At 45.3% G+C, this 13672-nt stretch overlaps 1 protein-coding gene and 1 long non-coding RNA gene across 2 annotated transcripts in view; one reads left to right on the top strand and one right to left on the bottom strand.

The window, feature by feature from the left end:
* DNPEP (aspartyl aminopeptidase) overlaps positions 1-10047 on the bottom strand; it is a 27221-nt gene extending 17174 nt beyond the window's left edge. Inside the window, exon 1 of the mRNA XM_058438146.1 lies at positions 9894-10047. Coding sequence (XP_058294129.1) covers positions 9894-9953 — 60 coding nt within the window. The 5' untranslated portion in view covers positions 9954-10047. The remainder of the gene's footprint in view (positions 1-9893) is intronic.
* Positions 1-13672, top strand: part of LOC131383359 (uncharacterized) — a 15538-nt gene extending 1866 nt beyond the window's left edge. Inside the window, exon 3 of the long non-coding RNA XR_009213358.1 lies at positions 12629-13672. This is a non-coding gene — a long non-coding RNA (uncharacterized LOC131383359). The remainder of the gene's footprint in view (positions 1-12628) is intronic.

Below are 13672 nucleotides of genomic sequence, written 5' to 3'. Positions count from 1 at the left end.
GAACCTCTATTCTTGATTAAAAAAAAATCCCCTAAGAAACCAGGAAAAGGATAAAGGACATCTACAAGAAATCTACAGCAAATATTAGTGGGGAAATACAGAAGTGTTCCTATTCAAATCAGAAATGAGACACTAATGAGCTATTACTGCTGCTAGACAATGTGGAGCTGTAGTCAGAGCCAGTACCACAAAACAAAATTAACAATTGTATACGCGGAAAAGTAAAATTGGTCATTATTTATAGATTATATGATTACCTAGAATACCCAAGAAAATAAACGATCAAGCTGTTATTAGAACTGGTAGGAAGGGTAGCCTAATTTTAAAAACACTGACTTTCTTGTACAATAATCACCTAGAAAATATAAAAGTAAAAAGGTTCTTATTGACCGTTTTTGGTTTGGGTAAAAAAGAAAAAAAAAGTAAAAAGGCTATATTTACAAGAGCAAGGAATATTGTTAAATTTCTAGTCATGAACATATGAGACACCTAATCTCACTTTAAACAGGCAAATGCAAGTTAAAAATGAGATACTGGTTGGGTGTGGTGGCTCATGCCTGTAATCCCAGCACTTTGGGAGGCAAAGGCGGGTGGATCACGAGGTCAGGAGTTTGAGACTAGCCTGGCCAATATAGTGAAAGCCCATCTCTACTAAAAATACAAAAAATTAGCTGGACGTGGTGGTGGGCACTTGTAATCCCAGCTACTCAGGAGACTGAGGCAGGAGAATTGCTTGAACCCAGGAGGCGGAGGTTGCAGTGAGCTGAGATTGTGCTGTTGCATTCCAGCCTAGGTGACAAGCACGAGACTCCATCTCAAAAAAAAAAATAAATAAATAAATACAAAATAAAAATGAGATAACTTTTTTGTTTTACTTAGCAGATTAACAAAAATGGAAAAGATGGGTAATATCAAGTGTTGGAGAAGGCTTGGGGTAATGCAAGCATTTTCTGGAGGCTAAAGCAACTCCATGTGGGAAGCTAATCTGCCATGTTGACTTTTCAACAACCTCTGTTCCAGGAATGACTCTACGTTTTCTACTTTACCTACTATTACCATAAATCCTGCGCTTAGGCAGATTCACATAGCATTCATGACTTTGCCTGGGGGGTCAACTTCAATTGTTCGACACATTCTTTCCCTATGGTATGTAAGCCCTGGGTTTGCAGGGTAATCCACCATTTCATCTCTGAAACTATGGCCTCTATTCGTAAGTCCTTATGAAATGTTTCTTTCTGAGAGCCTGGATATGTCAGCCTCTTTCTTTGGCTTTTCAGCTTCCCTGAACTTTGGGGGTATGTTTACATAGACCTGCTCACCCCAGAAGACCTTTATACCCAAATTTCTGTGGTGTAAATGTTCCCCATGGCCGATTTCAAGCTGTCGAGATGGTGTCACTGAATGGAGTTGGGAAGAGCTGTGCGGAAGCATGCCATTATGTAGATTTCCACCATGCAGACACAATAGATAGAAATAACATCAACAGCATAGATTTAAGAAGGCAGTAAAATGTTTGGAAAAGTGATGGATTTTTGGTTTTTATTATCTGTAATATAATCTATTTAATTGTAAGTGTATATAATTTAGTTTTTTTAAATGATTGCTGTGTTTAACAACAAGCTCACCAAATTCCTGGAAATTTGACAATCAGTTCTCATGAGCTTGTCTAAGTTGGCCCCAGCACACTATTCCACCTGTACTGTACATCTTTGCTACTAAATGTGTGATCTCTTGACCAGTAACATCAATAACATCTGGGAGCTTTTTAGAAATGCAGAACCTCAGGGCTTACCCTAGAGTTATAGAATCAGCATCTGCATGTTAACAAGATTCCTAGATGATTTGAATGCTTGAGACACAGTATTTTAAAGTGCTGTGTAGCAGTTAATTAAAAAAAAAAAAAAGGAGGTCAGTCTTTAGGAATTGTTACAGAAAAGAATTCCAAATATACTGTTGAGTGAAAAAAAAGCAATTTCTAGAATGTAAGGTGAGGGCATTTAGATGAAACTCAGTGAGCTAAATTTATATTTCTAGATGTTATATAAATACATATGTAAATGGATAGAAACAGGTTTGGAAGGATAATGGTCACCTCTGGGTAAGGGAATGGTAATAGATTTGGAGTTCAGGTAGGAAAGTCATAGGATGACTAGGGATCAAGAAAGAAAAAGTTTCTGAGAATCGTTCTTGCCCTTGGCCTTCTGAAGAAATCTTCCCGGGCAGATCTTAGCTGATGTTTACAATGCTACCATTATTCATTCATTGTTTTGGTTTAACACATATTAAAGTGCAAATACTTCTGCGTGAACATAGCAGTCAGTTACATACACTTCAGTGTGAGTTGATAAGATACATACGTCTTTTTTTTTTTGAGATGGAGGCTAGCTCTGTTGCCCAAGCTAGAGTGCAGTGGCACCATCTCAGCTCACTGCAATCTCCGCCTCCTGGGTTCAAGTGATTCTCCTGCCTCAGCCTCCCATGTAGCTGGGTTTATAGGTGCCCGCCATCACACCCAGTTAATTTTTTTTTTTTGAGACGGGGTCTCACTCTGTTGCCCAGGCTGGAGTGCAGTGGTGTTATTTTGGCTTACTGCAACCTTCATTTCCTGGGTTCCAGTGATTCTCCTGCCTCAGCCTCCTGAATAGCTGGGATTACAAGCACGCATCACCACGCCTGGCTAATTTTTTGGTATTTTTAGTAGAGACAGGGTTTCACCATGTTGGCCAGGCTGGTCTTGAACTCCTGACCTCAGGTGATCTGCCCACCTTGGCCTCCCAAAGTGCTGGGATTACACGTGTGAACCACTGTGCCCAGCCTAGAACTACAAACTATTGATCCTACCTTTCCCTATTCCTCACTCCTGTCTTCATGTCTCTCCTACCTAGGATGAGCCATACATTCCACTGTTGTGCTCACTCCCTTGCACACACCTTCAAGTGCCTGCTCTAGATTTGCGGACTTGCCTGGCAAAACCCCAACCCTGACTGCAACCGGCTCCTCCCCTGCTCCAACCTGTGTGGCTGGAGAAACATCCAAGCCGTGCTGCCTGGTCTCACTTTAAACCAGGGGTGTCCAGTCTTTTGGCTTCCCTGGGTCACATTGGAAGAAGTGGAATAGTCTTGGGCCACAAATAAAATACACGAACACTAACAATAACTGATGAGCTAAAAACATTTCAAAAAAAATCTCATAATGTTTTAAGAAAGTTTACACATATGCATTGGGCTGCATTCAAAGCTGTCCTGGGCTGCACGCGGTCCATAGGCAGTGGGTTGGACAAGCTTGCTTTTTTTTTTTTTTTTTTTAGTTTTTTTGAGACAGAGTCTCGCTCTGTTGCCCAGGCTAGAGTGCAGTGGCATGATCTCAACTCACCGCAACCTCTGCCTCCTGGGTTCAAGCGATTCTTCTGCCTCAGCCTCTCAAGTAGCTGTGATTACAAGCATGAGCCACCATGCCTGGCTAATTTCTGTATTTTTAGTAGAGACAGGGTTTCACCATATTGGCCAGGCTGGTCTCGAACTCCTGACCTCAAGTGATCCATCTGCCCTGGCCTCCCAAAGTGCTGGGATTACAGGTGTGAGCCACCACATCCAGCCAGACAAGCTTGCTTTAAATTCAACCACTAACCTAGGTGTGTTCTTTGTACTGCCCAGAGGTCCTATTGCATCTCCTGGGCCATTTGCTGCTTTGCTCTCCTGGAGGACAGTTTCATCCAGTGTCCTCCTCCATCCCCACTCTCAGCTGAGGACCATGGTTCCCATTTTACTGTGAAAACAGAAGCCTTCAAAAGAGAATTTCCGCAAGTTTTAAGCTGCCACGCCTAGGCTCCTACCAGGATCTGAGCTCCATATTCTGCTGTCCTCGTTTCTGTGGGGACCATCTGTGCTCCTATCCAAGGCCACCCTCTCCACTTGTGCACAAGATTCCACCCCTCTTGCTTACGTAAGGGCACCATGTCAACTGTTCTTCCCTTTCTCCTGCATTATCAATCTCCACAGTTCTGGTGGGTCAAGCTGATTAGCATATACATGTGCTATAATTTCTCCCAAGAAAAAATAATCCTCCCTTAACCCCCAGTCTCCCTCCAGCAGTGGCCTCATTTTCCTTCTCCTCTTTATGTAAATCTCCTCTTTTAAAAAGAGCTATCTAGTCTTATGTTTTCCCAATTCCTCTTCTCCCATTCTCTTGTAAACCCTCTAGAATGAGGTTTTACTGCTATCATTCCACCACAACTTTTCTTGTCAAGGTCAAAAACAACCTCCACGATGCTGAACCCAAGGTCGATTTTCAGTCCTCATTGTCCTTGACCCATGGGTCCTATTTGACATAGCCGCTTGCTCACCTGGGGACACTCTCTTCACTTGGCCTCCCAGACACTTACTACCCTCACCACCACTCCTTTGGGTCTCTTCTGGCTCCTGCTCATCTCCCATCTTTAATGTTATTATTATTTTATTATATTCATGTTTTTAAAATAGAGATGAGGTCTCACTATGTTGGCCAGGCTGGTCTCCAACTCTGACCTCAAGCAATACTCTTACCTGGGGCTCCCAAATTGCTGGGATTACAGGCATGAGCCACCTTGCCTGGCCTCATCTCCTGTCTTTAAATGGAAGGCCTCAGGGCTCAGTGCTTAGAAATCTCTCTACCGTCACTCCCTTGCTAATCTCCAATCTCATGACTTTAAATAGTATCCATACCCTGACAATTGTCAAATTTACATATCCCTAGCCCAGATATCTCTTCTGAACTATATATATTCTCATATATACAATTGTTTTTGCACAGTCTCCATGTGTGTGCCTAATAGGAATCTCCAGTGTAATATGTCTTAATCTGAACTCCTTGTTCCCCAAACCTATTCCATCCACATTCTTCCCATCTCAGTGTTGTGCTGAACCCCTGTCCAGTCCAATAAGGAAGGCCCCAGGCTCAAGAGGCCAAAGAAGAGACCCAGAGCCAGCAAATGAGACAGGGTTTGTTTTTTTTTTTTGAGAGGGAGTCTCACTCTGTTGCCCAGGCTGGAGTGCAATGGTGCGATCTCGGTTCACTGCAACCTCCACTTCCTGGGTTCAAGCGATTCTCCTGCCTCAGCCTCCTGAGGATTACAGACATGCACCACCACGCCCAGCTAATTTTTGTATTTTTAGTAGAGACAGGGTTTCCCTATGTTGGCCAGGCTGGTCTCGAACTCCTGACCTCAAGCAATCTGCCCTCCTCGGCCTCCCAAAGTGCTGGGATCACAGGCGTGAGCCACTGGGCCTGGCCGACATGGGGTCTATTGAGGAGAACTTACATACAAGATGGTCCAGTGGTGGCGAGCTGGACAGTAGAACCACCGTCACCTGCAGAAAGCATGCATTTTCACTCAACACCTGCTCCCTAACAACCTCCACCTGGCACCTTCATTTAACCCAAAACAAAGCACCTCGATCCCCTGTATGGCCCTTTTTCCATAGGATGGGAAGGGGGCTCAGAGGTTCCTCATAGATGAGGATCTCTAGGTTGCCCACTCCAGGATTTCTTAGCTCAGAACTCCAAACACACATCAAGTATATCTGCCATTCAGGGTCATTCTCAGGGTGTGCTTCGGTTATTGCTGTCAGGTGCATCTGCCATACATTCAGTAAATGGCAACTTTGTCCTTCCAGTTTCAGGTCGTAACTCTTGGCGTTAGCCTTGGTGCATCTCTTTCTCTTGCACCCCATGTCAGATCCATCAGCAAACCCTGCCTCCCAAGCTCCTTCACAAAGCCTTCCCTAGCATCTCCAGAGGGAAGTGCTTAGGGAGGCCAATCCTCCCCTCCTAGTGCCAGTATCATCTCCTGTCTTAGGATCCACAGGAAGAGGTCTCTGTCAACTGGAAGTAACCTGTTGGCCTGTGATGTGTAATCAATTTTACTTTGCTGCTGCAATCCTCAGTGCCTGGCAGGTAGTGGATATACAATAAACACTTACTGAATTAAATAAATTTTGAAAAATAATTGTTCTTTGTGAAAAAGGGCCCTCATGGGATAATACTCAGCAATAAAAAGGGACAAGTGGTTGCTAAATGCAACACTGTGGATGGATCTCAGGTGCCTTATGCTGAGTGAAAAAATGACAAAATTATAGAGATGGAGAACAGATTAGTGGTTGCTCAGGGCTAAGGAGGATTTGGGGAGGGATTTGTGTGACTATGAAGGAGTAGCTCAGGAATATCTTGATGGTGATGGATAGTTCTATGTCTTGATTATAATGGTGGTTATGACTCTAACCATGATAAAGTTAGGGTTGCCAAATGAAATACAGAATGCCCAGTTTAATTTGAATTTAAGATAAACAAGGGCTGGGCGTGGTGGCTCACGCCTCTAATCCCAGCACTTTGGGAGGCCAAGGCAGGCGGATCACTTGAGGTCAGGAGTTCGAGACCAGCCTGACCAACATGGTGAAACCCCATCTCTACTAAAAATACAAAAATTAGCCGGGCATGGTAGCGGGCACCTGTAATCCCAGCTACTCGGGAGGCTGAGACAGGAGAATCGCATGAACTTGAGAGGTGGAGGTTGAAGTGAGCTGAGATCGTACCACTACACTCTAGCCTGGGCAACAGAGCGAGACTCCATCTCAAAAAAAGAGAAAAAAGATAAGGAATAATCTTTTCAGTATAAGTATGTTCCAAATATTGCATGGGATATGCTTATACTAAAAACAAAATTTAACTGAGCTTCCTGTATTTTCATTTGCTAAATCTGGCAAACCTAGAAAAAAATGGCATCGAACCCTATGCACACACATTTTACCTATGTCACTTTCCTGAGTGTAATACTGTGCTGTGCTTATCTAAGATGTCACCATCTGGGGAAACTGAGTGGAGGGCACACAGACCTCCGTGTACAATTTCTGCAACCTCTTGGGAAGGTAAAATTATTTCCAAATAAAAAGGTTTTCAGAATGGCCCTCAAAGGAAAACCAACTGCTCCTGTTAGTGATGAAAACAAAGAGGTATAGGAAAGTGCTGGTTACTAACCTTGCAAGTTTTATGGAACACTGTAAAACTGGCACTTCACAAAGGTGTTAAGATGTATCCCCCTTGAATGTCAATGCTCTTGTATAGTTAGTGACAGTATAACAAAGTGGTTATGAGCGTAGGCTCAGGATCCACACACCTGGCTCACATCCTGGCTCCTGCATTTATTAGCTGTGGGTCGTATTTGCCCTGTTGTGCCAAAGCCAGCCCCCCTCCCCTCCCACCCCCGTCTCTTTCCCGTTCCACATTCAGAGACATCAGGCAGGAAGCTTGAGACAGGCCTGCAAGTAGTTACATTACTGAGATTGGCAAACACTACAAATCAGGGCATTTTTTTTTCTTCCGGAGAGCTAGTTGGTTTTTTGTTTTGTTTTGTTTTTTTGAGACAGAGTTTCGCTCTGTTGCCCAGGCTGGAGTACAGTGGCGTGATCTTGGCTCACTGCAACTTCTGCCTCCTGGGTTCAAGTGATTCTCGTGCCTCAGCCTTCCAAGTAGCCTCCACATGATCAAGAATGTGGGTGGAATAGGTTTGGGGAACAAAGAGTCCATATTAAGACATTACACTGGAGATTCCTATTAGGCCCACACGGACACTGTGCAAAAACAATTGGATGTGTGAGACTATATATAGTTCAGAAGAGATATCTGGGCTGGGGAATATGTAAATTTGACAATTGTCGGGGTACAGATGCTTTTTAAAGTCATGAGATTGGAGATTAGCAAGGGTTACAGGCATCGGCCACCAGGCCTGGCTAATTTTTGTATTTTTAATAGAGACAAGGTTTTGCCATGTTGGCCAGGCTGGTCTTAAACTCCTGACCTCAAGTGATTCATCCGCCTCTGCCTCCCAAAGTGCTGGGATTACAGGCGTGAGCCACTGTGCCTGGATGCTTTTCTTTTTTTTAATTTTTGATTTTAGATGGAATTTCACTATGTTGCCCGCGCTGGTGGCAAACACCTGGGCTCAAGCAGTCCTCCCATCTTGGCCTCCCAAAGTATTAGGATTACAGTTGTGAGCCATCACACCTGGCCCAGAGAGCTAGCTGTTAAACGTCTACCATCACACCATAGACTTAGAGCCTTAGCTTCCTCATCTGTAAACGGGAGGAAGATAATCATAACCTCATAATGTTATGAGTAAATGGGATAATGCATGTAGGGTGCTCATCACTGAGTTCTTCAAATAGTTAAGTGGGCAGTACTTGTGAGCTCATATTATCTCTCATTTTAAACTGTGAGCAACTTAAGGGCAGGTCTCTGCGCTACTTATCTTGATATCTTTAGTGTCTGGCCTGACATGTAGTAGGTTCTCAATGAACGTTTACTAAATTAGTGAATAAATGGCAAATAATAGCAACTTGGGGCCGGGCGCGGTGGCTCACACCTGTAATCCCAGCACTCTGGGAGGCCAAGGTGGGTGGATCACCCCTGAGGTCAGGGGTTCGAGGCCAGTCTGGCCAACATGGTGAAACCCTGTCTCTACTAAAAATACAAAAATGAGCTGGGTGTGGTGGTACATGCCTGTAATCCTAGCTACTTGGGAGGATGAGGCAGGAGAATTGCTTGAACCCAGGAGGTGGAGGTTGCAGTGAGCCAAGATTGCACCACTGTGCTCCAGCCTGGGCGACAGAGCAAGACTCCATCTCAAAAAAAAAAAAAAAAAAATTAACTTGGGGTAATATGCCTCTAGAAAACCTGGACTTTTTCAGAAGACTTTTAGGACGCACTTCTTAATCTTTAAACATGAGGGTTTTCAGGCCCTGTGGCAGGATGCCAGGGGGGCCTGGGGTGCACTCCTACCACCCAAGGGTAATGTCTGCCCTTGCAGGCCCGGCTCTGAGCCCCCAAGGAATGCAGCTTCTGATGCACCCCCTCCAGGTGGCAGGCACAGGCCCTCGCCTTCCTCCGGGAGCCAAGATGGGGCATTTCTGGCTCTCAACCTGACTAGAGGTCATTTAATCCTCGCTGGATTTGTCTTGTTTATTTTAGTGAACAGGGCTGTTTACTTTCAGTTCGTATTTCTAGGGATGCTTACTCATTTTGCTTCCCGTTTATTTACTCTTTGCAAGCACTTGAGTTTGAGTAAATATGTCTATAAAGTTCTAGGGACTGGGTGATTCTGTGTCTGCTATTTTAATGGTCTTTAAACAGTGTCTGCTCAGGTAGGCATTTTATAGATAGGTTGAAAAGATAGGAAATTCTGTTCTCAGTGGCCTCTGACTCCTTTCCAAGCTGACAGCTGGCCACCAGCAGCTTATGAATCATGGCTTTTCATCAGTAATAAAAATATCAAAGGCCAACACCCATCTCAAACAGAAACCGACCCACCCTGGTCCACCAGACATGGGGCTTGGAAACTGGCAGGTGTTTAAACTCTAAGGCAGTGTTTAGGGTGCGAATCCCCCGGAGTGCTATTTAAAATGCAGATTCATGAGCCCCATACCTGAAACTCCTGATTTGGAAGATTTGGGCTGAGGCCCAGGGATCTCCACTTTTAACAGGTGCTGCAAGTAATTCTGCCATCTTTAGATCACCCTGAGAAACACTAATCTAAATTATCAAAAAACACTTGTGCCGATGGGTGGGCTGCCCTTGAACTCAGTTGTTGGGCAACGTGGAGAGAATAGGGCACCAGACAGGGTTGTTTGGAAAGATTAAATCCTCCAAAGTTAGCCAAGATGATGATGAGTATTATTCTGTTAAGCCAGTTGCTCGAGGTCTAGTTTGTTAGCAGACTGAAAGCAGGGGACCCTACCTCATTCATCTCTTTATCCCCATAATGCCTAAGCCAGTGCATAGCTCATGGAAGGCCAGCGCCCAGGAACATGTGTCTGCACTGGCTGGGACACTCCCGCTGACCACAGAACTAGACAGGTCCCAGTTACCTTGTGGTAGCCATTGAGCCAGCTGTTGGGGACAAACATGGTGGAGAGGCTCCGAGCCATGGTGACCTGCTCGCCTCCTCCCAAGGCTGGAGACTGGGTCTGAGTGGACAGGCCTGAACCGGGTGCCTTTGTTGCCGAATCCTCCCCCTGCCTTGGGCCCTAACTTCCGGGGCTCTCCGTCATTCCTAGAGCCCATTATGACATCACCAGTGCAATTTGAAGCAGTAACATCCTCAGGGCACCCCAAGCCTCAGGCTGACGTATGGTGGCCAACGTCTAAATGTTGACACCTGACCTAGGGGTGGGGGGTGTCTTGTATTCTGGGATGCTAAGGTTAGAGACTTTCTTCTTTCCTTGAAGAACTCCTCCCTCATTCTCTATTTTGGCCCCTTTGTTTGCTTCCTGCCAGCCAACGCTCTAATTATTTCACTTATCCGTGTTTACCTTTTTATTATCCGTCTCTTCCAACAGAATGTGAGCTCCAGGAGGACACGGCCCTCCCTGTTTCCTTGTTCCCTGCTGTGTCCCAGTACCAAGTACAGTGTCTGATATAGTAAGTGCTCAATAAAGACTTTCTGGGGCATGAAGACATGAATGAGAGGCTTCACTGGCTCTGGTCAGCCATTTATTTATTCATTCGAATGCATGCCTGGCGCATCTGTTGTGGGCCAGGCTCTTGTCGACCTGAATAACTCCAATTTCTGCCTTGAGGAGCTGCCAGCCTGGTGGCGGGTTGCTGGAGACACATCCTTTGTGTAATGCACTCTGACAGGGGCTATCTCTGAGCTCTAACAGAGATGGGGTTGCTTGGAGGAGCATGCTGTGGCAATGACAGGCTCTTAAACCAGAGAAATGGTATCTCGTCTAGCAGGATTTCCCCCGCCTGATTCAGGGAGCCCCATCTGCCCCGAGGCCTCTGCCTGTGCTGACAACCACTGGTGCTTGTTTCTGCTAATATTGCAGCAGGGTGCTTCTATAGAAGCAATCTATAAAACACCATTTACATCCATAACTGAATCAAAAAATCAATCCCCAACGCTCACTCCCATCAACAAACACGCTTTGAGGGCCTCCTGGGTGTGGGGCACAGTTTGATGGTGCCCTGGGAGACAGAGGGATCAGTAAAATGAGGACTCTGCCCCTGGGGGAGGAGGGGTTTCGAATCTCCCAAGGGAGACAGGCCACATGGGAATGGGATAATTACTGGACTCAGCGAAAGCCTGGATGCCAAGTAGAGAATGAAGGCTCTAGAACTGTGCTGGCTAGTACAGCAGCCACCAGCTATGCAGGGCTATTGAGCCCTTGACATGTGGCTACACCTTCAAGTACCTCTCACATTGAGAAGTGCTATACCTATAAAACAATGTACCACTGGATTATGTACAAAATATATGAAATATCTCCATTTTAAGATATTGCTTACAGGTTAAAATGATAGTATTTTGGATACATTGTTAAATATACTATCATTGCTATATTAGTAACATTAATTTCACCTGTTTTTATTACTTTTTTTTTTTTGATACAAAGTCTCGCTCTGTCACCAGGCTGGAGTGCAGTGGCACCATCTTGGCTCACTGTAACCTTCCCCTCCTGGGTTCAAGCAATTCCCCTGCCTCAGCCTCCCGAGTAGCTGGGATTATAGGTGCCTGCCACCATGCTTGGCTAATTTTTGCATTTCTAGTAGAGATGAGGTTTCTCCATGTTGGCCAGGCTGGTCTCGAACTCCTGACCTCAAGTGATCCACCCGCCTCAGCCTCCCAAAGTGCTGGCATTACAGGCGTGAGCCACTGCGCCCAGCCTGTTTTTATTACATTTTAAAATTGCAGCTACTAGAACATTCAAAATGACATACATGGCTTCCATTGTATTTCTGTGAGACAGCACTGGTCTAGGAGTAGAGGACCCAGCAAGGGACCAATAGCCTCTGTGACTGCAGCTGCAAGAATTCTGAGGAAATGGAACAATGAGGAGCCTGCAAGGGGAAACTGAAGATGGGTATGGGGAGGACATTTGAAAAGTTTGATCATGAAGGGAAGGAGGGAGGCGGCAGTTCCGGGAGGCCACCAGGGTCCCAGGGACAATCAGTAATAGATGCTCACCAGGTCTTCCTCTCCCTCCTGCCATCTTCCAGAAAGATAGACCCTGGGCACTTGCAGACACCCCCCCACCACTCACCCCCCGCACACCCCTGGCAGTGCTCTAGAGTGAGGCTCCTTCATTTCAGTCCTTGGCAAGGGGGAGTGAGCCAGAGATGGCATTAAGCTGCATGTGGCTGCTAAGTCATGGTAAGTAACAGCCTTGGCCAGGCCATCCATTACAAGGTGGGTTAAAAACACATCTCTCCTCCCTGACTCCCAGCTCTGGGCTCTGGGTAAAGGGCAATGGTGGGGAAGGGGAGAGATCAGGGATTCTGATATAGATGCAGCTGGGAGTTTGGTCAGTGTTTGAGATCAGGGAGGATTTTTCAGAGTAGCAGTGTGGCCCAGGAGGAGGAAGTCAGTTCCCTGACCTAGCCAGACAAAGCTCCCATTATGGACACTGTTTGTCAGGGGAAATCAGGCAGCCTGGATCTGATGTTCATTTCTCTGCCTGTGCCCTCCCCCTCAGCCATACACAGAAGCTGTAAACAGTCGAATACAAGGATTAACTCTGCGTGTGGTGTCTGGGACATTATGAACAACTCTTGGTGGCTGTGTTTGTGTCTGTGTTAAATTGATCTTTTTAACCCCCAGCACCTAGGACGTGAGGCTGCCAAGCTCGGTATTCAATAAATATTGATGGATGAAGGAACAATGGAAGAAAGGAGTGTATGGGTAAACAAATGACAAATATGTCAAAGCACGGACGCAGATTCTTAGAATGGGCTAATGCTGTTTTCTGCTGGATTTTTGGATGTGGGCAAGCGAGTTCTCTCACAATACAGATCCACAGTGTCTGGGTCAGAGGAGAACTGATGCTCGGCATGGCATTTCACCATCTTGCCTGCCTGCCTGGGGCCCTGGGCCTACAGGCTTTGAGGACAGTGTATGGCCAGGCTGCAGCCTTCTTGGGCTAAAGGTCTGCCTTTTAGTCTCTTATCCTACTTTTTAGAAGCCCTTTAAGGTCTTTGTAAAAGGAAATCTAATGTGAAGAATTCCAGGAAAACTGGATAAGCCTGACTATGGGTGGGCGTGACTGAATTACTTCCCGGGCTGGCTAAGGAAGGGCTCCCCCGAAGTGCATCGGAAGCCTGCAGCTTCTCCTTATGGCCACTGGAGGGCACTTGGACCATGAAATACGAGATCGTCTCAGCGTCCCAGGTCTTTGGAGATGGTGTGATTCAATTCAACAAACGTTTCGAAATCATCACCATAATGATAGCGCTTTTGTATTGAATATCCAATATGGTGCTAAACACCTTATATATATGTGTGCGTGTATATATGAACTTGCTTAATATTCACTACCATTGTTGTGAGTTACTTAGGCTATTTAGGAAAAAAAATCAAGGCTTAAAGAAGTCAAAGTACTTACCCAAGATTGCTTAGCTAAATAAAATTTGGGAGTAAGGACTTGAACTCAAGCCCTTGGGCACCAACCATAAGTAATAGGTGCACACAAAGCTGAAATGAGGACTCTCTTATAAGCAGAAAGACGCACACACCACACAAATATTATTGTTCCTGAACAATTTACACATTCTGAAATTGGAAGATGACTTACAATTTGTACATTACATGGTAATGTTTCTTTTTTCCCTTGAAATGATGTTATTAAATAAATGAAGTGTCTCACAA

The sequence above is a fragment of the Hylobates moloch genome, unplaced genomic scaffold, assembly GCF_009828535.3.
Source record: "Hylobates moloch isolate HMO894 unplaced genomic scaffold, HMol_V3 SCAFFOLD_1, whole genome shotgun sequence".
Lineage (NCBI taxonomy): Eukaryota > Metazoa > Chordata > Mammalia > Primates > Hylobatidae > Hylobates > Hylobates moloch.
The sequence above is the reverse complement of the archived record's forward strand: the minus strand, read 5'-3'. Positions and strand labels throughout refer to the sequence as shown.